At 45.1% G+C, this 26,327-nt stretch overlaps 1 protein-coding gene across 6 annotated transcripts; it reads right to left on the bottom strand.

Moving 5' to 3' along the window:
- Window positions 1-210: 210 nt before the first annotated feature.
- Window positions 211-26,327, bottom strand: PPIH (peptidylprolyl isomerase H). 6 transcript variants are annotated; one of them, XR_004903159.1, is made up of 11 exons: window positions 26,196-26,327; window positions 25,771-25,835; window positions 25,416-25,439; window positions 25,102-25,146; window positions 24,797-24,839; window positions 21,764-21,856; window positions 18,326-18,413; window positions 17,791-17,831; window positions 16,942-17,031; window positions 1,923-2,088; window positions 211-556 (listed from the first exon to the last, which is right to left on the bottom strand). XR_004903159.1 is itself a non-coding variant. In XM_036025870.1 (10 exons), exons 1-9 carry the CDS (start codon window positions 26,259-26,261, stop codon window positions 16,963-16,965), a joined length of 534 nt encoding a protein of 177 aa, XP_035881763.1. In that variant the 5' UTR covers window positions 26,262-26,327; the 3' UTR covers window positions 211-556; window positions 16,942-16,962. The 6 variants fall into 6 exon arrangements, 5 of the variants coding, with proteins under 5 accessions (XP_035881763.1, XP_028368198.1, XP_035881765.1 ...); XM_036025870.1 differs by lacking the exon at window positions 1,923-2,088; XM_028512397.2 differs by lacking the exons at window positions 211-556; window positions 1,923-2,088 and adding an exon at window positions 3,996-4,194.

Below are 26,327 nucleotides of genomic sequence, written 5' to 3'. Positions count from 1 at the left end.
ATTCAAGGAGCGTCCGTTTTCGGCGCAGCAGTCACCTTGGGGGGACCTCGCAGGCTCTCAAGCAGCCCCTACTCTGCATATTTAGGGTGGAGGGCGGGGTGTACTCCATTGAGACCTGCCTTCCCATCCGTTTTACCAGGCACGTTAAGGACCGTCTTGTTAAGCGTTCACATCTTTTTGTATTGGCCACAAATCATATTTATTTTCAAATCACGTTTATTGAGCAAGCTAGGCATTTTTTATTGCATTTCATTCTTACAGTAGCCACGTGAAATAGGGATTACTATCCATGTTTCACAAACGATTTATAATTGAGGCTGCCACATGGTGTAGCTGAAATCCTCCACCGTCATCCTTCTTTATTAAGCATCTACGATCTCCTGGGGATGGACTAGTTCTCCAGTTTTTGCCTTGCTAAATTCGGTGTAGGGATGAAAGCAGAAATTTCAACACCTAACACTCCAGCGTGGCAAAATCACAAAGCAGTTTGGGAATGGAAATGGAGAAGGTGGAGTGCCGACTCCAGGCACATGAGATTTATGTAAAATCCTACAGGCTAGAATAGATGGTGAAAAAGCAAGTAAAGTTCAATAAAACTAGAATGAAGACACTGGGTTGTAGAGGTAGGCAGGGTCAAATTAGGGATACTTTATTTGAAACTTATCCTAAGGGCAATAGTGAGAAGGCTAATTTAGAGTTGTAAGTAGGGAGTGGCATAATTTTTACAAAATGCATACTCAGTGGAGGATGGGTTGTAGGAGGGCAAACATGGAAGTAGGGAAACAGGAAGCTGGTACAGCAGTCCTCACCCCATTAGTATCATCTAGGCCTGCCAAAGCCACTTAATAAAGACCTCCCTGGATCTGTCCTAAAATCCTCTGATCTCTTCATTCCTCCTGCCACTACTCTACTGTGGGCCACCATCATCTTTTGCCTAGAGCAGAAATAGACAAACTTTTTCTGTAAGGGCTGGGTAATAAATATTTTAAGCTTTGCAGGCCAGACGATCTTCTCTCAACTGCTCAACTTTACAGCCTAAAAGTAGTCAATAGACAATCAGTAAACAAGTAAATCTGTCTTCTAAATAACTTTATTTCTGGTCACTAAAATTTGAGTTTCATATAATTTTTATGACATGAAATACCGTTTAATTTTTTCAACTACTTAAACATTTAAAATATTTTTATTTATTTTTAGACAGAGGGGAAGGGAGGGAGAAAAAGAGGGAAACGCTGATCAGTTGTTGCTTCTCGCCCCAACCAGGGAGAACCTGCAACCCAGGCATGTGCACTGACCAACAGGAAGGATTAAACCAGGGACCTTTTCCTTTGTGGGATGACTGAGCCAACTGAGCCACATCAGTCAGGGCTCAACTATTTAAACATCTAAAAACCACTATATTCTTAGCTCACGAGCCATTGGAAAATAGAGAGTGAGACGGCCAGCCAGCTGTAATCTGCTGACCCCTGGTTTAGAGCAACTTCTGTGGCTTCCCGGCCAATCTCTCTACTTCTTTCTTACTCTGATATTCCCCACCACACATCCAGAGTGTTCTTTAGAAAACATCTATTTGATCATGACACTGTCTCATTTAAAATCTTCCAGTGATTATTCAAACTCCTTACTGTGGTCTATAGGACTGCATACACTTCTCTAAACTTATCTCCCACTCTTCTTCCACATTCCTTGTCCAATCTTCTGGGTGATCATTTAGCCCTTGCTTCCTTTGGGCTATCACTTGCTGTTCCCTCTATCTGTAACACTCTGCATTTCTCCTTTGCCTGCTTAACTCTTCATCTTTTAGGACTTGTCTCAGATGTTAGGTTGAGACCTTCCTATCCTAACACTGTATTGTACTAGTTAAATTTTCCCAGCTAGACTGAATTCCTGGAGCACCTAGCATAGTACAGGAGACACAATACCTGAATAAATCTGTTAAATGAGGGAGATGGCGTAGGAAATGGCCCGGAGAAGGAAGTACTGGCAGAAGGGAGGTCATCTGGGCAGCTGCAACAAGATGTATGGAGAGAAGTAGGTGGATTCCAGAGCTGCTATTCCTCTGTTCCAGTTCTAGATGACTTTTGACTACTAAAAAAACAATGTTTCCTCAAAAGGCAGTTCTGCCGACATTTGAAAGTGTGCTGTATAGGCTTGAAAGCTTTTTCTCAAAGTAGAGTTACAAAGACAGAACAATGGCAACAGCACCTGTGAAAATAAGTGAGCAACTTTCCCTATGTAACTGTTTTGAGGAGATGGTTTCTCTAGCAGAAATATAAATTCTGTAACATTTGCCTTTAAAATGTTACTTAAAAAAGTATCACTTACCCAATTACTTCGCTAAGCTCTCTCGTGTTTAGAGGACATAAAGATGAGAGCTATTTTCTACCAGTTTCCTTGCAGCCACCTCTCTACTACTGCAGAGGTGCTTCTGAAGCACTTGGAGTATTCATGCCAGAATTCATCTCCTATTCCAAAGCGGGAGCTCTCTACTCTGCAGTTGTGCCAGTCGCCCAGTCCCGAGAGCTCACACTGCCCAGCATGGTGACCACACGTTAGACAACTCCAGTGCCTATTTTTAAGTGATGTGAAAGGCAAGAAGGGGGTTCATTCCAACAATCTCCTTTACAAAATGACTTTCACCTTGTCCCCATCTCTAACAGACTCTGGCTCAAGAACCCAGCTCCCTCTTCCTGGAAAGCCTTCTTCACCCTTATCTCCTGACGAATTCTGATCTGTCAATATTTACCTCAAATGGTATCTCTTTTTCTCAGGCCGTCTCTCCATTCTGCTCCCACAGCATCTTGTACGTACCATTATCATTCATGCAACAAATGTTTATTGAGCACTGACCAGGTGCTAGATGCTTACCTCTTCTAGGTGCAGGGGACACAGCAGTAAAACAAAACAAAACAAAAAACAAAACCGGCCAAATTTCCTGCCTTTAGAAGGGCTCACATTCTAATACTCACCACATTGTATCAAAACTGCGCCTATCTCCTGTCCCAAGCACGGGCCACATCTCACTCATCTCCGCAGCCCTAGTGCCCTGGACAGAGGCCAGCAGAGAAGGCAGGTGTCAAGTATAACCACCTCCAATCGAATGGCCCCTCACCAGAACACCAGCTCAGGGTCCCAGCTGATATAGTTAATCACAGTTCTTTTTTTCACTGGGTCCCCTGAACTGCTTACTCAGCTATAGAGTTGCAAATATCTATAAGTCCCTTGTATCTCCCTGCCAGTGCACTGAAATGGCACTTTTAACCAGGTTCAATTCTGCCACAGAGTTCAGCTCTCTGTTATCTCTGCAGCTGCAGCCGTCTGCTGCCAGGAGTTATGAGTCATCCTATCCCTGAGCCAGGAGAAAGTAGAAATGGGAGAACATAGACATTGGGAACTCTTCACCTCTTGAACGCTGTTCTCAGTGGGAACTTTTTGTATGGGTCACTGCCTTTCAAAACTAACATTCTCGAGGCATGTTACTATCTACAAGTTACCTCCATTCTCTTCGAGCCTTTCAACAATGCTAGGAGGTAGACAGGTGTTTCATCCCCATTTTGTACATGAAGAGACTGGCGATCTGAAAGGGGCAGTGAACTTCTCAGGACCTCAACCATTAAAAAAAATGACCCAAGGTTCAAGCCAAGGTTTTTGACTAAATTATTCCCGCTTCATCATGATCAAGATACACCCTCCCACCCAATAATATCCAGCATTAGTGACCCTCTTCCCACAGGCTTCGGAACCAACCAAACTGACCCTACTGGGAACATCCTTGGAATACGTCTGCCCTAGGGCGTTGCCTTTTCTGCTTGTTCAGCCTGAACATAAGAGGGGACTGCGACCACTATTTGTAAAGTTGAGGCATCAACTACATAGCGAGGGTCTGGCTCAGGTCCACACTGGCTGTGCACCTACGAGCGCTGCAGCTAAGGTGTGAGGAGATGGGCTGTCATGACAGTAACACACACACACAAGCAACCCCCCCAAAACAAACAAACAAACAAACAAACACACCTTTATTTACAGTTGAAAAACAGGGAAAATCTTGGGTTCAATCTGTGATACTTCCAAGGTCTCTTGATCAAACAGGGCATCGGCAGGCCAGGAAGCAGACACAGGGACCAGTGCAGATTATCTTACTCAAGAGCATCGCCCAGAGAACGGGCAGCCCTATGATGGCGGAGACCCAGACGTCTGCGAAGGAAGAGATAAGCAGCTCAGAGGACTGGAAGTGGACTTTCGATGGGACAACTTTCCCACCTTTATACTCCTGATCCTCTTGTCCCAAAAGAGTAAAGACTGGTGTGATTCCTTTTATTTCCTAAAAATATTTTATTTATTTATTTTTAGAGAGAGGGGAAGGGAAGGAGAAAAAGGAAGAGAAACATCAATGTGGGTTGCCTCTCACGCTCCCCCTACTGGGGACCTGGCCCACAATCCAGGCATGTGCCCTGACTGGGAATTGAACCTGTGAGCCTTTGATTCACACTCCACACTCAATCCACTGAGCTACACCAGCCAGGACATGATTCCTTACATAGGCCAGACCTTACGTTCTCCCAAGCAAAGTTGAAAAGTATGTTATACAAGAACCAAGAAGAAAATATTCCACCAAGCATATTATCTCATTATTTACCCTTCACAACTCTGTGCAGTGTACATTGTACAATTAAGCAAAGGAGAAAACTAGGGTCCCCAGGGGTTTAATGGTTTGACAGAGATGGGACTTTCTAATATACTGGCTCCAAAGCACATGTCTTTTTGGGAGACAGGAAGGGAGAAAGAACGTATCAATGCAAGAGAGAAGCATCAGTTGGTGCCTCTCGTTATGTGCCCGGACCAGGGGTCGCTTGTGCCCGAGCCCTGACCAGGGATCAAACCCGGTAACAGGACAATGGCCCAACTGAGACCATCAGTCAGGGTGCATGTGTCTTTTTTTGCCAGGCTCTTTGGCACTCTATGCAGCTGCAGAACAAACAGCAGTTCTTTTACTTGCAGGTTTTGGTCCCAGGGTTTGGAGAAAGGAAATTCCACACCCTGTTTATGGCCTTGGAGGTAGCTGTATTAAAAGAACACGGTGAGTACACTCAGATACTACACTGTTCCCCTCCCTATGAATGTGGCCACACCCCTCTTCCTCCAGAGGACAGGGAGCCCTGGTGTCATAATGAAGCTCAAAGAGAAGTTGGACTCTGGACCCTAATGCAGAATGTGCAAAAATGTATAAATGCACTTTGTAAGTTGCATGCTGCTCCAGATCCTAAGCCCTGTCACAGACCAGGCACTGTGTTTGTCAGCGTGGTCCCTGCCTTGAGGAGTTCTCGGTCTAGAGGAAACTCGACAGACACACCTGTGTGAAATGCTGTGATGGAGAGATGAACCAAGTACTGGCAGCTCACAGGAGGGGCTGCTGACGGCGGAGCACAGCGGGGAGGAGAGGGAGGAACTGGGAGTGATTCAAAGTGATGTTGACCACATGCTCCCAGGAGGGGCTGGGGGCACTAGGGTTAGTTAAAACTATATATATATGGTATGTATTTGTTATGAGATATGTGTTCAATGTAGAAAATTCAAGGATATATAGGACAATATAAATTGAAAAGAAAGTCTCTTTGCTATCTCTACTCTGCAGAGGTAACCATTATTAACAGTTAGCTATGAATCACTACACAAATTTCTGAAATAGTTATTCAAAATAAATAGTATCATGGCTTATATAATGTAGTACATCTTGACATTTTCACTTAATTTACCTTGGAAATCCCGCCAACACATGCAGATCTACCTGTTTCTTTTTTAAGGCTAGCGTATTCCATTGACAGGGGTACCTCAACGTGTGTAAGGCCTGGTTATGACATAAGGGGCTTTGCCTCTGTATGGTCACGCACCACGTGACATTCCGGTCAGCCATGGACTGCATGTATGGTGGTGGGCCCATAAGATTATAATGGAGCTGAATAACTCCTATTGCTTAGTGATGTCGTAGCCATTGCCACGTTGTGGTACAATCCATTACTCATGTGTTCATGACACTGCTGGTGTAAACAAACCCACTGCACTGCCAGTCTTATAAAAGCGCAGCACATGCAATGATGTACACTGATAATAAACGATTATGTTACTGCTTTATGCACTCAGTACATGATGCTTTTTATCATCAGAGTATACTCCTTCTGCCTAGGAAAGTTTGCTGGAAACAGTATACTATGCTTCACCAGCAGCGTTTCATGCTTATCACATTTCCTAATTTCATCTTTTTCTCTTGTGCTTGATTTAATCTCAGGTTGTTCAGGGCAGGGGACAAACAGTGGCCCACACAACAGGAATGCAAATATTTGCCACCAAATTTCCAGTGCTCCCAAGACCAGTGTTTTGGTGTGGAACCTCTTTCCTCTGGCCTGGACCACTACAGGGGACACCATATTGGCCTCCACCTCGTCCTCCACATTGCTGCCAGAATCAACTTCTGAGAAAGTTCAGTCACAATGTTCTCCTGCTCAAAATCTTCTGGGGCTCCTACTGGCTTGGTTCTTTTTGGAAGATGAGGCCCCCTTTTGAGAATTACAGGGGCACAATCGACCCTGACTCCGGGGAGAAAAAAAACGTACACACTGCCTGCAGCTCACCCCCACCCCCAGGACAGCGCAGGGGCCCCTCAGCCTGTGCTGGTTCTCACAGCTAGCCCTGTCCTCTGCCAGCCAGCCTCACCTCTTTCTGTCAGCTTTTCAGACCCTCCTGCTTCAGCCATATTGAATTATTTGCCATCTCCCACACATTTCCTGCTGTTTCCTTCTGGTGTGCTTGGCTTCTGCTGTTCCCTCTGCCTGGAGTGCCTCCCCCAGTTTCAGCCACCTGACAAGCTATTCTCTGGTGTACTAAGCTGAAGCATTGTCTCTTTCGCAGTCTTCCCAAACCACATAGTCAGTCAGACACGGGCACTCCTGCTTTCCTTACTTCATCCTCAAACCTGCAGTCCCGTGCTTTCTTGTCTGTGACTGCAAGTTTCCCAAGAGACCATGCGTTCCTTGAAGGCAGGAACTGGGCTTTTCAAATCTGTAGCCTCGTCTGCAGCAAGGGGCCTATCGTGTAAGAAAATGTTATTTTCAATGACCAATGACAGACAGTATTATAGTACTTCCAGGCGAACAGCATAGGGATTAGAGACAGTTACATACCTTAGGAAGTGATCGCCCAGCACAGGACCTATTTTAATTAATTAGGGCTGAGTTGTAGAACAGAGGACCAGCCCATGTGCCACCGCATGTCTTTCACGCTCATTCTCCGAGAGCACCCATCACGTCTACAGGTAATCCCGCAATGGGAAAGACCATGTCCTAAACCTCAGCCCTTCCAAACAGCGCCTGCACAACTGTTCCTGTATCCACCACCCACAGCCACAATTAATTGTAACCTAATCACTATTTGAACTTCAATAATGCCTCATTATAAGCTATAATTGTAAAATTATGTGTTGTGCTAATTATGGATGTTTTCCTCAGATGCAAATGTTAAATAAACTCTCCAGGGGAGGGATCTGGGAATTAGTAGGTTTAACAAGTGTCCCCAAGTGATTCTTTTTCTTTGGGAACTTGGGGTTCAATGAACTAAAGAAAGTCTCTACTGCTGGCCACACATACCAGGTTTGGGGATCACAGGGAGGTGGTCAGTAATTCAGACTAGCAGGGCTGCCAGAGCCAACAGCCACTCCCTTTTCCAAGAGACTCTCAGGCTTTTAAAACAGAGGTTCCACCAGCCCTCATGTGATTGTAAGCAGCAAAGAACACAGTTCAGACTACGGCAGGAGATTCCTGAGGGGCAAGGTTCCTTTATGCATCCAAATTTATCGTAAAAGGCTTTTAAGGACCCCGACATAAAACCAAGGTTCCTACATCGAAGACTGTACAGAAAACTTCATTTTCACTACAACCACACTCAGGGTCTAAGGCAAAACACAAGAGTTCTGAAAGGACACGCTTCACAGGGAGCTGCAGTGGATCAAGCGGCCCCACCCACCTTCTAGCTCCTTATATTTTCAGGGCCTGGGCGCGAGGCCTCAAGTGCATCATTAGGTGACATCTCGATCCGAATGCAGTAGATTCCTGCTAAACCAGTGCCCCCAAGAGATCATCTCCTCCTAGGTCTTTTCCGATTGGAACAGGGTGGACTCTCAGAATTAGAGATGCTTGTAACCTTATAGCTGGGAAGAGGGATGGGATGGCACCCTGTTGCCTGAGGAATTATTCTCCTCTTTTCCTTACTTTCTCCCAAATGACATTACTCAGAAACCCAAGGAGGGGCTCCCATCTCTGGAACTCATTTAGGTCACACTGCCATGTAGATTCCCTAACACCTTAAAACAGGGGTGTCAAACTCATTTTCATCGGGGGCCTCATCAGCCTTGAGGTTGCCTTCAAAGGGCTGAATGTGATTTTAGGACTGTATAAACGTAACTACTCCTTAACCAGGGGGAAGGAGCTCGGTACTGCTGCTGGGTAGAAACAAGGTGCTGGGCCGGATACAACAAGGTGGAGGGCCGGATTCAGCCCTCGGGCCTTGTGTTGGCCACCTGTGCCTTAAAACCTATGATGAGGACTTTTGGTAAAGTTAAGTGAGATAATTCAAGTAAAATTCTTAGCTCAATATTTGAGCATAAGAAGTATTCAATAACTGATAACTGCTTTCATTATATTGTTCCTCAGTATTAGCTACGAAAGATGCAATTCTGAGCAAGTCAGGACTAGGTGTCTGAACTGGCACCACCACATGTGGCTCCTTAAATTTAAGTACCCAACTGTCACCTTGGCTGGAAGCGACCATTGCAGCACAGCCATAAACATTTTCTCCATCGCAGAGAGGAATGTCTGCTGGGCAGTTCTGGTCCTGAGGGCCTCGGGAACATTGAATGACGGCCCCCATGGAATTTGTTCTGCTTACGCTATGGGCTGAGAAGGGGGGCTTTCACGGGGGCAAAGGTTATATGGTCTCTGCTAACAGGGAGTGAGGCAGGGAGGGCTGATGACCGCCACCGTCAGAAATCAAACCCCCAACAAGGATATCTAGTAACTTTCTGTCAGGGACTCAGAAAAATATAGACAAGAGGCCCAAAACATAAATAATTTATTTTTTTATCTTCTTTATTTTATCTTCTGTCCTCTGGCAGTAATCAGTGGTCAGTCTTTAGAAGGAAAAGGACCTATGAGTTCAACTTTAGTTACAGCAAAAAGCTAAGGGAGAAAGGGAGGGAATGGCCAGCAGCTATTCAAGGGGGATACAGGGTGAGCCCGAGGGCCCCAGTCCGAGCAGAAGGGCAAGCTTAGGTGTCAGCTAGGCCTGGAAAGGGACCATCTGGCTGGACAAGAAAGAGGTCCATGTGCAGCTCCCAGCACACACTTGTGCATTCCTGCCTCAGGATTTGCTCACAGCAGTTCCCTGCCTAACATGCCTGACATTCTCTCTCTCTCTATTAACTTGGTGCAACAAAATTTTACTGAATGCCTATAAGGGCCAGATGCTGTGAACACAAAATAAGTCACAGATAGAGGTACAAACAGTCATTAAAGTAGTCTGAAATTTGACTGGAAATCCATTTGGGAAAAAAGGCAAAATTGAGAAAAATACATTCTAAGATAATTTTGTAAGTATACAAATACAACTAAAGAAATATTAGCAAGAATATAGAAGACTACGATCTGAGGTAGTAAGGACTTTCTTACACAAGATAAATCACAAAAGCCATAAGGGAAAGACTGGTATTTTTACCTTGTCAAAATTTAGAACTTCTGTTCAACAAAGAATATAAGCAAAGTTCAGATAAGCAACACACTGCCAAATTTTTCTTAAACTACATCCTGGACAAAATAGTCACAACATATAAAGAATTAAGACTTTTGGAGAAAATAGTCATAACTTACAAAGAACTAAGACTCAGAATGCATAACTATTCATATCATTAAGAAAAAGGAAAAACAGCCCTGGCTGGTGTGGCTCAGTGGATTCATCACTGGCCTGTGAACTGAAGGGTCACCAGTTTGATTCCCAGTCAGAGCGCATGCCTGGGTTGCAGGCCAGGACCCTGAGTGGGGGCATGTGAGATGCAACCAATTGATATTTCGATGTTTCTCTCGCACGTCTGCACATCGATGTTTCTCCCCCTCTCCTTCTCCTCCTCTTCCCCTCTCTCTGAAAGTAAAAATAAATAAAATCTTTAAAAATGAAAAAGGAAAAATAAACTATATGCTACAAACATCTCCCAGAATATTATGTTAGGTTTTTTAATCCTCACCCAAAGATATATTTATTGATTTGAGAGAGAAAGAAAGAGAGAGAAAGAAATATTGATGCGAAAGAAACATCAATTGGCTGCTTTCCACGTACACCCCAACCAGGCACGAACCACAACCTTCTGGTGTATGGTGATGACGCTCTAATCCACTGAGCCATCCCACAAAGGCCGTTTTTTTTGGGGGGGGGGGGGCTTTTTTGTTTTAAAGATTTCATTTATTAACTTTTAGAGAGAAAGAGAGGGAGAGAAACATGCAAGAGATACATCTATCAGTAGCCTGTCACACACCTGCAATGGAGACCTGGCCTGAAACCCAGGCATGTGCCCTGACTGGGAATCTGCTCAAGACACTAAGCCACACCTGCCAGGGCTTTTAAAAACTTTTTTTTAAAAATATATCTTATTGATTATGCTATTACAGTTGTCCCATTTCCCCTCCTCATTCCCCTCCACCCTGCACACCCTCTCCCACCTACATTCCCCCCCTTAGTTCATGTCCATGTGCCGTAAGTTCTTTAGCTTCTACATTTCCCATACTATTCTTGCCCTCCCTCGGTCTATTTTCTACCTCCCATCTATGCTACTTATTCTCTGTACCCTTTCCCCCTCTCTCCTCCTCCCACTCCCCTGTTGCTAACCCTCCATGTGATCTCCATTTCTGTGGGTCTGTTCCTGTTCTAATTGTTTGCTTAGTTTGTTTTTGGTTTTGTTTTAGGTGTGGTTGCTAATAATTGTGAGTTTGCTGTCATTTTACTGTACATGTTTTTTATCTTCTTTTTCTTAGATAAGTCCCTTTAACATTTCATACAATAAAGGCTTGGTAATGATGAACTCCTTTAATCTGACCTTATCTGAGTAGCACTTTATCTGCCCTTCCATTCTAAATGAAAGCTTTGCTGGATAGAGTAATCTGGGATATAGGTCCTTGCCCTTCATGACTTGGAATACTTCCTTCCAGCTCCTTCTTTCCTGTAAGGTCTCTTTTGAGAAATCAGCTGACAGTCTGATGGCAACTCCTTTGTAGGTAACTGTCCCCTTATCTCTTGCTGCTTCTAGAATTCTCTCCTTCATTTTTATCTTGGGTATTATAATTATGATGTGCCTTGGTGTGTTCCTCCTTGGGTCCAACTTCTTTGGGACTCTCTGAGCTTTCTGGGCTTCCTGGAAGTCTGTTTCCTTTGCCAGAATGGGGAAGTTCTCCTTTATTATTTGTTCAAGTAAGTTTTCAATTTCTGGCTCTTCCTCTTCTCCTTCTGGTACCCCTATAGTTTGATGTTGGAACATTTAAAGATGTCCTGGAAGTTCCTAAGCCTGTCCTCATTTTTTTTTTTTTGAATTCTTATTTCTCCATTCTTTCCTGATTAGATGTTTCTTTCTTCCTTCTGATTCATTCCATTGATTTGAGTCCCAGTTTCCTTCCCATCACTATTGGTTCCCTGTGAATTTTCCTTCATTTCTCTTATCGTAGCCTTCATTTTTCCACCTAATTTGCGACCAAATTCAACCAATTCTGTGAGCATCCTGATCATCAGTGCTTTGAACTGTGCATCTGATAGGTTGGCTATCTCTTGGTTGCTTAGCTGTATTTGCTGTGGAGCTTTGATCTGTTCTTCCATTTGAGCCACTTTTTTTTGTCTTGTCGTGCCTGTTACGTATGAGGGGTGGAGCCATAGGTGTTCACCAGGGTGGGGCAACCCAGTCATTGGGTTGTGACACTGCATGTGGGGGCGGGGTCCGAAAGGGAACAATAGCGCCTACTCCCCTCTCTGTCAGACTTCAGTTCCTTCCACTGTTTTCCCCAAGAAAACTGGGCCTTTCTAGTGCTCATTCCCGTGTGGGTGGGCTTGTGCACGTTCTAGGACCCTGTGAGTCTCTCCAACGAACTCTCCTATGAGGCTGGGAGTCTCTCCCAACACCTCAACCCCCACAGGTGTTTTCAATCAGTGCCCTGACGCTCTATTCCTCAGCGATGGTACCCTGGGTTGCTCGTAGTGCCTTGCTTCACAATCGCTGCCTTGCTGGGTTTGCTGGCTGCCACCCCACGCCCAGGGTCCACCCACTGTGGTCTTGTGTGCCCGGGATGCCATCGCTCTTTGTGCCGAGACCCCTCTCCACCCAGATGCCCGACTCCGCCCTTCCTACCGATCTGGATGAACGTGTCTATTTTAACTCCTTGGTTGTCTGACTTCCATACAGTTCAATTTTCTGTCAGTTCTGGTTGTTATTCTGTTTCTAAATTGTTGTTGTCCCTATCTTGGTTGTGTGAGGAGGCACAGTGTGTCTACCTACACCTCCATTTTGGCTGGAAGTCTGCTTTTTATTTTTTAATGAGATAGTTTTACTTGAACAGAGGAGGACATAATACCAAATGGAAACACAATGATGAACAATATACAGAGTCCAGCATAGATAACGCCCCTTTTTTACTACAAAATCATAAGCACGTAATTCTGTAACATAACAACATCGCCCTCAAGCACACCACATGACATTTTAGGTGAAATGTTCAAATTAAAACTATAAATTATTACACCCATAGTATTACCCTACCAACAAACCACACTGAAGCAGGCCTTACTTCTGCCGGACCCTGTAGTATGATGACATTTAGGAAAAACAAAACCTCCCAAAATTAGTCAAAGAAAAGGCCGTGGTGGATGCACATCAAACTGATAAAGTTACGTTTGGGGACAGGAGTGAGACTGGGGCTGCAGTATTGCCAAGGGTGGGTGGTGGGGAGGACTTTCACTTTAACTGTTTTGTGTGAAAATCTGTATGAGATTATCATATTTTGCTGTGTATAATGTGGCCCCGTATACAATGTGCACCCATGTTTTTGGCCCAAACTTTCAGGAAAAAAATCTTTTGTTTTCATTTTTTAATTCAAATTTTTATTTATTTATATTTAGAAACAAAACCAATGATCATATTCCAGGGTATTATTTTGCATAAGGATATCGTTATTGCTTTCTAGAGTTACACTTTTAATGCATACACATAAATAAAGGAATAAAAACATTTATATAGCTACAGGATTAGTAATACTCATGTATAACGCATATCCTTATTTTTCCCTCAAAAATTTGGGCAAAAAAGTGTACATTATACATGGCAAAATACAGTATATAGTGTTATTTAATAACTGACCAAAGGAAATATGTGAACCTAGATTGGATGCCTTTTCCTAGAGCTCTAAGAGTTATTTTGTGAATAAGTGGGGGAGTCTGAACATGCATACTGGACATTATTGTGGTTATGGAGGGTGTTGTTGTTTTTAGGAGCTGCTTGCCGAAGTATTTATGGGTAAAGTGTCAAGAAGCCTTCAGCTTTCAAATGGGAAAGAAATGAAAGAAGGGAAAGGAAGGGAGGAAAGAAGGAAGGCAAGAGCAAGGACAAGAAGGAATGGGAATGTGAGAGGAGGAAAGAAAGAAAGAAAAAACCAAATGTGAAAGCAAAATGATAACTAAGAATGTTAATCTAGTTGAAATGTATATGAGTGTTGAATGTCCTATTCTTCCAATTTTTTTCCAGGTGTGAAAATGAGAGAGAGATAGCGGGTGTCGGATTCACTGAGGCTGAGTGCGCAGGGGCCCAAGGAACTGATCAGGTCCTAGCCTGCCCGCCGGGCTTTGGTGCCCTCGGGGCTCCTCATGACCAGTGCCGCCTCCACCGACTTCACCTCCTTCACCTGCAGCTGCTGCCCACACCGGGGCAGCTCAGGACCCTTGGAAGTGACAAAACATCTGTGTCTCCCTGGTGCACAGCCTGCTCACAGGGACCAGGGCACTGCTCCGAGGACTTCCGGCCAAGATGGAGGCATAGGTGGACGCACCGCACCTCCATGCACAACCAAGATAGGAACAATAACAATTTAGAAACAGAATAACATCCAGAACTGACAGAAAATTGATCTGAATGGAAGTCGGACAACCAAGAAGTTGAAATAGACCTGTGCATCCAGACCGGTAGGAGGGGCGGAGATGAGCAGCCAGGTGCGGGTTGGGCACAGAGAGCAGAGAGAGTTGGGACTGGGCGCGCATAAGGTATCTGGGGTGTGCAAGACCGCAGTAGGTGGACCCTGAGTGCGCAAGCGGCAGCTGGCAGACCGCGGCCAAGGGGTGGCAACTGGCAGGCCCAGTGAGGCGGCGATTGTAAAGCAAGGCAGTGCTCACAACCCAGGATCCCAGTGATGGGAAACAGAGCCTCGGGACACTGATTGAGGACACCTGTGGGAGTTGAGTCGCACGGAGAGACACCCAGCCTCACAGGAGAGGTCCTTGGAGGGTCCCACGGTGTACACCAGCCCATCCACACAGGAATTGGCACCAGAGGAGCGCAGTTTGCTTGGGGGAAGCAGCAGAGGGGACTGAGGTCCCACAGAGAATGGAGCAACTGCCATTGTTCCCTCTTGACCTCGTCCCCACATACAATGTCACAACCCAGCCACTGGGGTGCCCTGCCCTGGTAAACACCTAAGGCTCTGCCCCTTACTGTAACAGGTGCGACCAGACAAAAAAAAAAAGAGAGAGATGGCTCAAACAGAAGAACAAATCAAAGCCCCAGAACCCACCATTTTAAGCGACCGAGAGATAGCCAACCTATCAGATGCACAGTTCAAAGCACTGATGATCAGGAAGCTCACAGAATTGGTTGATTTTGGTCACAAATTAGATGAACAAATGCAGGCTACAGTAAGAGAAATGAAGGAAAATGCACAGGGAACCAATAGTGATGGGAAGGAAACTGGGACTCAAAACAATAGAGTGGACCAGAAGAAAGAAAGAAACAACCAAACAAAGAAGAATGGAGAAATAAGAATTCAAAAAACGAGGAGAGGCTTAGGAACCTCCAGGACATCTTTAAATGTTCCAACATCCAAACTATAGGGGTACCAGAAGGAGAAGAGGAAGAGCCAGAAACTGAAAACTTATTTGAACAAATAATAAAGGAGAACTTCCCCATTCTGGCAAAGGAAACAGACTTCCAGGAAGCCCAGAAAGCTCAGAGAGTCCCAAAGAAGTTGGACCCAAGGAGGAACACACCAAGGCACATCATAATTACATTAGCCAAGGTGAAAATGAAGGAGAGAATTCTAGAAGCAGCAAGAGATAAGGGGACAGTTACCTACAAAGGAGTTGCCATCAGACTGTCAGCTGATTTCTCAAAAGAGACCTTACAGGAAAGAAGGAGCTGGAAAGAAGTATTCCAAATCATGAAAGGCAAGGACCTACATCCAAGACTGCTCTATCCAGCAAAGCTTTCATTTAGAATGGAAGGGCAGATAAAGTGCTACTCAGATAAGGTCAGATTAAAGGAGTTCATCATTACCAAGCCCTTATTGCATGAAGTGTTAAAGGGACTTATCTAAGAAAAAGAAGATAAAAAACATGTACAGTAAAATGACAGCAAACTCACAATTATTAATAACCATACCTAAAACAAAACCAAAAACAAACTAAGCAAACAACTAGAACAGGAACAGACCCACAGAAATGGAGATCACATGGAGGGTTAGCAACAGGGGAGTGGGAGGAGGAGAGAGATGGAAAAGGTACGGAGAATAAGTAGCATAGATGGTAGGTAGAAAATAGACAGGGGGAGCACAAGAATAGTATGGGAAATGTAGAAGCTAAAGAACTTATGGCACATGGACATGAACTAAAGAAGGGAATGTGGGTGGGAGAGGGTGTGCAGGGTGGAGGGGAATGAGGGGGGAAATGGGACAACTGTAATAGCATAATCGATAAAATATATTAAAAAAAAAAGAAAATGAGAGAGAAAGTCACCACCATTCTAGCTGGAAGTGATGAATTTCTCCCTTGAATTCTATGACACTTATCAATGTCACTCATATTACTAGTGATAACCTCTTAGAATGTGTCTAACTGCCTATAAGCACCTGAAAGGTAGAGACATTCTTCAATTTTTTGCCCCCCTCAGCATGCCTAGCATGATGCCCAGCATAGAGCAGGTAGTGGTAAGAATGGGTAGAAGGTGGTTGGTGTGGCTCAGTGGATTGAGTGCTGGCCTGTGGACCAAAAGGTTGCCAGTTTGATTCCCAGTCAGGGCGCATGCCTGGGTTGTGGGGCAGGTCCCCAGTTGGAGGTGTGCGAGAGGCAACCACTCGATGTTTTTCTCCCTCCATTCTCCCCTTTCTAAAAATAAATGCATATTAAAAAAAAAAGAACGGGTAGGGTGTCAGGTTCACCTACGAAGCTGGCAAATACAAGTCAGGAACTGGAACTGCCCTACCAGCTCCGATGAGAAGCGAGACAGGTCTGTCTCCTGACCACTCAGGCTGGCCCCGCAGGGAGTCGCCCGGAGCTGGTGCCATGTCTCTCAGCTGGGACTACCGTCTGAGAGAGCTGTCGGAAACTGCCCGAGGGCTTTTAGGCTCATACTCTGTAAACCGAAAAGTGGTAGAAAAGTAAAGTGCCCTAATAACGCTTTCTCTTGTGATCCTTACAAGGACCCTAAGAGAGAGGTACTGTCTCCATTTGACAGATGAGGAAACAGGCTTGGAGAAGGGAAGTGACCTCTGCTAGGTCACCAAGAGAGGAAATGGCTCAATCTCATGTCTGCCACTCTAAGGTGCTTTCCACTAGGCCACACTGCCCTCTCTGCGGCGACTCCTAACCAGAAAGAGAAGACACACTTACCTGATTCAGTCTTGCTCGGGACTACATCTCCCCACACTGTGAGATCACCACAGGCAGCTTGGGCTTATTGTTGGGCCCCGTGGGAACATTCTAAGAGAGAAAGCACAGTAAAAATCTATCCACTCAGCTAGCTGCACATGCTTCCCAAACATTACTGATGTCTGCCAGCCCCTGGGCTGGGGGATCAGGGGCTGAAATGACAACAGTCCATGTCCTAGCAGACAGGGAAAACACATAATACAGATCACAAATACGATGTACATTTGAAAAATCAAAGCTATGATATGCAACAATGTAATAAGTTATAAGAAAATGTAAACAGAGCAGACGAAGCAACTAAACATTGTTTAAAGCGGTCAGGGAAGGATTCACAGAACAGAAGATTGTTTGAGCTGGACTGAGGATAAATGGGAAGGAGGAAAAGAAAGGAGAAGAGCCCCCCACACAGAGGAAACAGCATGAGCAAAGGCTCAGGGGCAAGGAGGAACAAGAGGCAGTGATGTGTGAGAAAAGCTAGTAGCCTGGTATGACTGGAGGCAGCAGTGGCAGCAGGGCAGAGGCAGGCAGGGGTAGGTCACGAAGGATCTTGAATGCAGTGCTGAGTAGGAGTTTATCAAGTACGTGGAGGGGCCACTCCAGACCATAGCTTGGTTTGCACTACGGAGGCTAATTATAGTCTAAAAACACTTGGGAGGCACGTGGTCTCCCCTCCCTTCCCTTGAGGAAGTCCATGGAATGGAGGCAATGAATGAAGTCTGGGCCTAACAGACGAAGCCCACTCTAGGATTCTCTAGCTCTTGACCCTAGTCAGGTAGTACTAGACCAGAACGGCTGAGAAATAGGACTCACCTCAATCTTTCTCATCACTAGAAGTCCATCAATAATTTTCCCTGTAAGAAGAGTATGAGATGGATTTCACTATTCTCATTTGCATAGCACTGTCCAGCTTTCAGTGCTCATTCTCACACTATTGTCTCATTTGATCCTCACACCAATTCAGGAAATCAAGATTCAACGGAGGTGAAATGACTTACCCAAGGTAACAGATAGCACACTCAGTAGCAGAATTAGGCCTCAAACCTAGATCTGAGTGATTGCAAAGCCCCACTGCACGACGCTCCCTCTGAGGTGTTTCTTAAGCACCACCACCCTGGCTTTTCTCCCACAATACATACATATCACCCGAGGGGTTATATACTTCATCAGATGGCTCCTTTGTCCTTCCACACATCTCCCCACCTCGCACCACTGCCACTTTCCCCCTACTATACAGAGTAGGTAAACTAGTCAGGGCCTCTTGGTGTGAGAGTGCAGGGAATGGCTCCTTTGGAAGTCCCACTTTGGGTGAATGGGGCCAGGACCATGGGACAGGGGCAAGACTCACCAAACACTACGTGCTTCCCATCCAGCCAATCACACTTAGAGCAGGTGATGAAGAACTGGCAGCCATTTGTACTGGGACCACTGTTTGCCTGATGGAAACCAAATGTAGCTGCAATGAGTTCTCCAGGCCACGCTGGCTGAAGAGTGAGACTCTCCAAAGAGCCTGCGGCCCTGATTCCTCCACACTTTCTTTCGGCAAAACTTACCAAGCACTCATTATGAGCCGGGGCCTGAGCTAGGACCCACGGATACAGAGATAAACTGGACACACAATCTCTGCCCTCAAGGAACTAGATGCTTGAATAAATTTACATTTCTCCTACAGTGTGAATTTTTATAATAGGAACGACTGTTTAAGGGACCTGATTTGCTGTGTTTAATCCGATACTAGGTATAACTGAATTACAATGACAGAGCATCTACTAGGCAAGGAAAGGTCTGCTGTCTATGCCATAAGCTGTTTTGTCTGACTGGCTTTGTGCTATTAGAATGGTTATTTTAAAAAATTTAAGAAGGTGCAAGTTGCGAGTGCTATGATAGAAATAAAGACTACATTTAGTTAAAGACATTTGCTTTTTACCACTATACCCAAATCCTGTTACTGAATTTTACAGAAAAAATATTTTTAAAAATAGAGAATCTGAAACTTTCTAGGCATAGCAATATCCCTTCCCTTTTCCTCCCTTAAAATTATTTTTACATCATTATAGTTAAACGCATTATAGTTATAACGCATTATAAAAGAACAGGCTGTAATCACAATGCTGAGTTGTGCTTTGCAAAGAGACATCTGACTTCCACACGGAGTGTACTTTTGTCCATCACATATTGACACTCCTGAATGGCCTTCAGTGTGCTAAATCTAGGCTTTTGTATATCAGCAAACCAAGGTTTCAGCAGCACTGTCTTACATCAATGTCAGTGTAACTACAAACATATTATGACACTTCCCCTATTTTGGAAAAACATGAGTAGAAAATGGAAAACTGAAAGTACTAGTACTATTAAAAGCACAGGTCTTGCGAAAACTATTACTGATGCAAAGCTGGAAATTATTGGATAGATAACTAGCCTTAATCGGATATTAGATTTAAATTGGTTGATTCTGTGTTCAACTGTGAATAAAACTTTATGATATACTATAAAGACATTAAAGACAATGTCTAAGAGTAAGCTCTAATTAGGGATTTCGTATCATACTTTAGCAATTCCCCATGTAAGATGAGATTATTTTTGGGTTTTGTACATGTATTCAGGAACACCTCATATATGAAAGTAAGGCATTGTCTGGGCCAGTCAGAACAGGCCTAGGCTTTGGAACGAGGCATAGGCCTCTTAGGGGTCCCAGTTCATCCTATCCATCCATCCATCCATCCATCCACCCACCCATCCATCCATCCACCCATCCATCCATCCATCCAATCTAGTCTGCTGCTCTATGTCTAAACATTTATTAGCAAGCAGAAAGGAAAACAGCCACACGGCATGTTTTCAGAGCTCAGGGGACACTCTCTGACCTTAGCCACTCTTCTGTTCATTCTTCGAGGCAGTACAACTTACTGGTTCAGAGAATCCGCTGTGGAGCTCTGGAGCCAGGTGACCTGGTGTGAATCCCAGCTCCACCACTGACTGCATGCCCTGAGTTTAGTCCCATAACCTCTCTGTGCCTCTGTTTCCTCCCTCGTACCTATCCTAAAGATCTGGGGAAGCTTAAAATAAATATGCAAATAAGGTGCTTGTTGACTAAGTGCTCAATAAATGTTGCCCATTATTCTGATCATCTTCCAGTCATTCATCAATATCTGCTCAACACCTTTCTGTATCAGGTGTAGGGCTTAGAGATCAAAGAGACCCAGTCCCTGCCCCCAAGGAACATGTGATTTAGTGAAGACAGGAGCAAAAACAACCATGCCACCAAATACTGACAGCCCAATTCAACCAGTGTCAACCTGAAGGGAGTAACGACCAAGCTTTCTTCCATTTTTCTGACTCCTCCATCGATGCTAACATAGCGGCACACACTCAGAGCGGTTTTAATGCTCCTGGAGAAGATCCAAGCCAACCTAAGCCACTTCACCCTTTACCTGTACTTCCCAGCTTGACTTTCCTAAGAAGGGGCTTACTGTACTCCTGGTCCCACTCAGTTATTAGGGCAGCCTCCTAACTGGCTTCTCTGCCCCAGCCCCTCCATTCCTGTGTGCCACTCACACTGCAGCTAGCATTTTTGTTCTAAAACACAAAGTTGGTCAACTCTGCTCAAAAAGAGTACAGCTCTCCGTAACCTATGAGAGTCCGCACACCTCACCCTTATTCTGCCATGTAAAGCCCTTCAGGAGCCAGACAACCTGCCTCTCCAGGGGTCTCTTACTGGCCAGTCCACTCCACCTGCTGTTCCCATCCTGTGTTCTTCTCAGCACCTTCCTCACTGTCTGTCCCCTGACTACGCCACATGCCCTCTGGTACAGAACTCTTTCAAAAACTCAGATGTGCCCTCCTCTGTGATGCAGCCTTGCCGACCCCCCCAGCGGCAGTCATTCTCATTCCTTGGGGCCCTCACGGAGTTCTTACATACAGTAAGGTGTCCTTATCTTAATACACTGATTGCATGGGCTGCACTATACTAGACTTGTCGTTTTGCACGAGTGATACCCCCATCAGATGTTAAGTGACACAAGGACAGGAATCAGGTCTCATGCCTTACTATGGAGCCCGAAACAGAGAGGATATCAACAAATGTTTACTTGACGACTGCCTAAGTGGATAAGTGGTGGAGTGGGCAAGCAGGGCAGGGAACATGCACATAAACATTGGATCTGAGGGAGTGAGGGTTGGGGTGCTGACGGAAGGAAGTGGGTGATGAGCAGGAGGGAAGGAGGGAGGAGGTTAGAGAGAGAGAGGGAAGCAAGGTGGGAGGGGTAAGGGAAAACAAGGAGCCAGAAGTGGATAAGGGGAAGCGAAGGGGAATGAGCATGCAGGAGAGTGAGCAGGGGTAGGGTAGATGTGCGGTTTTAAGTGAGGTGGGCAGAGGGACTGTGAGAGAGGAGTGACCTGTGTGAGTGGGGTTATAAATGGGGAGGGGCGTGCCAGGACAGGGGGTGGGAGTGGAGAGCAATGAGTGGGGAGTGAGTGAAAGGAGACGACCAGCCAGTAGGCAGTGTGAGTAAATGGGCACTGAGCAGTGTGAGGCTAAATGCCTGGCCACATGACGTGGCTCAAATAAAGGGTAAAAAACACATAGCAGAGGTCAGTTTTAGTTCCCCTAACCAACAAAATCAAGCCAGACTGAAGAAAGAGGTGGGCATGACAGAGGTGAGTCCTGGCTGAGCAAGAGAAGAAAAGCATTTGCTTTCCTCCAAAGAGACAGCACTGAGCCTCACGAGGGGGCCAGAAACCAGCTGGCGATAAATCTAACTCAAAGTCTCGATTGGACCTCACTTACCATAGAAAGCAGGCCTGGAGCTGAGTGTCTAAGTTTAAAGTTTTCATCTGCAAATGGTCCCCGGTATATACTGGCGACTCCAGTACCATCTCCCTGAGCAGAAAGAAGGGAAGTATTAGCAACTCCCAGTGTTGGTCCGCCCAGAGGCCAAAAAGGACAGCTGCTGCACCTGGAGTCTAGTAAAGTCCACACTTGCTGATCACTTTGGGAGTCACACCTCTTTGACCCTATCCTGAAGTCAAAGCAAGCCCCATCCAAGGCACCAGTAGCTTACTACCTGGCCAGGTCTTCTTGTAGATTGGGTAAAAGAGGTCAGAGCTGGGCCTCTAGGAAGACAGGTTAAGATACAAAGTAGGGAACAGCACAGTGACCATATGCATAATCCTTGCCATTCCCAGACTCTCATGCCTGCAGTCATATAAAAGTACCCACCTAACTGACTGCTACCCTAACCTACCTCCCAAACTATGTGGTGGGTGAGCTGTTGGAAACCTAGTGTGCACCACACGATACCACTCTCCTGGCCAAAGCTGATTCATCCAGGGGAAGGCTCTATTTCCCAATAAACCTAGGGGACAGATCAGTTACCATATCATCCTCTGTGATCACATTAGCTAGTGCTCTCCAGAAGCCAGAGTAGGAAAAATGACAAAAATTAATTTTCAGAGCAAACATCAGAAAGCAACTTAAATTTTCAACAATAGTGGGTTGATCAAATAAATTCACTGTTCATTATGGAATATAAATTAACTATTAGAAAGTGTTTTTGGAAGAAGACTTAATAACAAGGAAAAATGCAAACAATTACTAAGTACAAAAAATTAAAACATATGTATGATCTGCCCTAGCTGGTGTGGCTCAGTGGACTGAGTGCTGGCCTGCAAACCAAAAGGTCACTTGTTCAATTCTCAGTCAGGGCACATGCCTGAGTTGCAGGCCAGCTGAGGACAAATGAGAGGTGGCTGGTCAATTGATGTATCTCTTACACATTGATGTTTCTCTTCCTTTCTTTCTCCCTCCCTTCCCCTCTCTCTAAAAATAAATAAAATCTTCAAAAAATCCAAACATATGTATGATTTAAGTCTGTTAAAAGTTGTAGTCAACACACATACATTTGCAAAGACTGGCAGCTGTAAACTAAAATGACAAGAGTTATTCCTTGAGAGACAACTTATTTCATTTTTTGCACTTTTCTTTTACAAAAAGAAAAGCCCTGGCTGGTGTGGCTCAGTGGACTGAGGGCCAGCCTGAGAACTGAAAAATCACCAGTTCAATTCCCAGTCAGGGCACATGCCTGCATTGCGGGTCAGGTCCCCAGTTGGGGGTGTGCAAGAGGTAACTGATCTGAATCTCTGGCACATCAATGTTTCTCTCCCTCTCTTTCTCCCTCCCTCCTCCTCTCTCAAAAAAAAACCTAACTAAATAAATAAATGAAAAACAAATTATTATTAAAACAAATATTCTTGGTTCAACTTTAGAAGGTTTCAAATCCTCCTTCTGACTCTTGCTCATTCTATTTTTAATTCTCTAAGGGTGGCTCTGAGCAGTTGCTTCTCTCTGATATTCAGCCTTCTGGCTGACCAACTATTGTCTAAACCTGGGGCTATCGGCAGGTGATTGGGTGAGCCTGGCAATGACCAGTAAGAAGTTGGTCCTGTTCCTGCTAAGTCAGTATGGCAATACAGGAGCCTATGGGAAGAAAGAAAAGAAGGCAGAGAAGAGCTTCACAGCCTTTCTTACCAGCTAATGAAGAAATGCATGGTCACCCAAGCCTTACTACCGTCAGTAGTGGCTAGGGGCTGCAAACCTAAATGCCTATGGGGGCACATGACATAAACAAAGGAAGCAGGTGTTGGGGACTACAGTGAAATGACAAGAATACACCTTGTCTAAAAGGAGCAATGATTTGATTTCAACCAATTGTCACCGCATGAGAAACACGGGCCTAATACATTCTTTTTTTCCATTCTTTAGAGAGAAAACAAAACTCCAGAATTTTTTGGTGAAAACTGCCAGTTTTACATTATTATAAAGTTGAAACAAAACATATCTGAAAGACCGATTTGGCCTAAAATCTGCACTTTGTAACTTTACTTAGATAGGAAAGAGACAGCTCTTTAAAACCCTAAGGTCAGGGGAAGGGTGGCAGACTGACTACAGGGGACACACACAGACTCTAACAAGAAAGTCACGCTTAGTAGCGGAGGACTACTCCACTGGGCTCTCCCAGTGAAGAGAGAAAATATCCCTCCAGAACCGCCTACCTCTCTTGCTGATTCCTTGTACCCTAATCAACTTATGATTATAAACTCAGGCCCTGTGATACCAGGAGTGGAAAGGAAAATGGAGCATAAGCATTTAGCTCACTGAAGAGACTACTATTTAGTTAAAACAAGTTGCATCTGATTTCTAGGTGAGTTTCACAGAACTAATTAATTTGGATCTGTCATGGATCCTCTACAGCACAGGTGGCAAACACAAGGCCCGTGGGCTGAATCTGGCCCTCTATCTTGTTTTACCCAGCCTATCTTGTTTCTACCCGGCAGCAGAGCTGAGCTCCTTGTCCCTAGTTAAGGGTAGTTACATTTATACAGTCCTAAAATCACATCGACCCTTTGAAGGCAACCTCGAGGCTGATGAGGCCCCTGGTAAAAATGAGTTTGACAGCTCTGCTCTACAGGTATGCTGGAAAATGTCCATTTCTGGCCCTGAAAGGCTGAGACTGGGAAGCTAGTGACTCCATCAAAGTGCTTATGTGTGTCACCTAGTGGTACAGTGAGCGGTAGCCAGCAACATTCAAGGGCATTCCCATTCCCCTCTCCTCCCCACATCAAGTCTGGCTATTGTTCTCAAGCCTTAGGACTGGGTCCTGGTAGTAAAAATAGTAGCAACAGCAATAACAAGAAGAAAAAAAAGAAAGAAAAGGAAAGGAAAGAAAGAAAGAAACAGAGAGAGAGAGAGAAAGAAAAGAAAGAAAGAAGAAAGAAAAGAAAAGAAGGACTCTAAAGCTTTGATAGGAAAGGAACTACTTACATTAACAAAATCTCCACCCTGAATCATGAAATCCTTTATGACCCTAAAACAGAGAACAAAGGATTGTGAGATAAGGCTCTGGTTTAGAAAAACATTGATTTAGTCATTGTAGTTTAGATTAACATTGATTTCAAAATACAATGTTTATCATTTGGGCTTTTAAGAAATCTTCAAATCAATCCTTGAGTTCACAAAAACATTCCTTCTCAAGAACCAAGAATTATCCTATGGTTTTACTTTCCTCTAGAGACTAATCCCCCAAGAAGGTAATTCTAAAAGCCCCAAGTGGTTTGTCTTGGCCTTACCTGTGGAAAGTGCTTCCTTTGTATCCTATAGGAACCCCATCTTTCCTGCAGCCAAACAGAAAGAAATTTGCTATGATGACAGGTAACAATAAGCCTTTCCAGTTTACCACATATTTGAGCTCAAGTGATTTTCCTAAAGATGGTCAGGACAAGAGAGATGAAGAAAGAAGGCAAATGAATACCCTCAAGATAATACATTCTATTACTGTCACCAGCAATCACTCAAGGCCTATGGTGGTCCCCCAGTCCCCTCAGTGCAGCCCCAGGACACCCCTCAGGAACAAGCAGATAATTCAACCACGTATGAGACTGACCTGAATTCTCCAGTGCAGAACTGCCTGAAAGGGAAAAGAGAGAGGGACTCAGTCACCATGACATCACAGCTGTGAGTGCCCCTAACCTCCAGAGGGGAGAGCACAGACATTGCAGACAGCAAGCCCACCAGCTGGCCAGCTAGACGTCCAGGCCCCCAGGCATGCAAATTAACAACATAAATTGACATGGGGGTGTCAAAACGTGACTGTTCAGACAGCAACACCCAGAAGAATCAGATCTCAAGGGCAGTGAGTGGACGGACAGAGGGATGCTGACGATTCTACAGGATGAGTTCTGGTTCGGTTAATCCGGCAAAACTGGAATATATAATCCGGCAGAGCTGGAACACCTTACCTAAAGTTCTCGGCTGTTTTAGGCACAACGTCTGCGAAGAGCTCGATCTTCATACGGCCAACTTCCTGCAACCGGCGGGAGACAGTCAGAAGGCTCAGTCCAAGACCGTGAAGGTCTCTCGGAGCAGGGACCTTGAAGGGCTGACTCCTCCCTTCCACATGTACTAGATCTCTCCCACCTCCGCCTCCTTAGCCTATCCTTCCGTTCTGTGCAGACCTTCCACTCGCGGGGCTCTAGGATGGGAGAGAGGAGGAGCAAGACTCTCCATTCTATTCCCGCTCACCACGTCCCACAGGTCGCTAGGTTCTGGACCAAATTCACTTTCTAGTTTCCCAAGTCCGCTATCTCGGGGCGGGTGAGTTCTGCCTGCCTGGCCCCTTGCAGTTTCCCTTCGGTGCATGGCTGGGTGGCTTCCTGGACCTCACCTGGCCGCCAATGCTGACATCAAAGAACACCACAGGGTTGACAGGGCTTGAATTTGCCACCGCCATGGCTCCGACCCGGAAGCAGAAGTCAGGAGAGCGAGGTTCCGGCGAACCTAACACCGGCCCAGGGGT

The sequence above is a fragment of the Phyllostomus discolor genome, chromosome 5 (genome assembly GCF_004126475.2).
Source record: "Phyllostomus discolor isolate MPI-MPIP mPhyDis1 chromosome 5, mPhyDis1.pri.v3, whole genome shotgun sequence".
Lineage (NCBI taxonomy): Eukaryota > Metazoa > Chordata > Mammalia > Chiroptera > Phyllostomidae > Phyllostomus > Phyllostomus discolor.
Note: the sequence above shows the minus strand (reverse complement) of the source record. Positions and strands in the feature narration are given on the sequence as shown.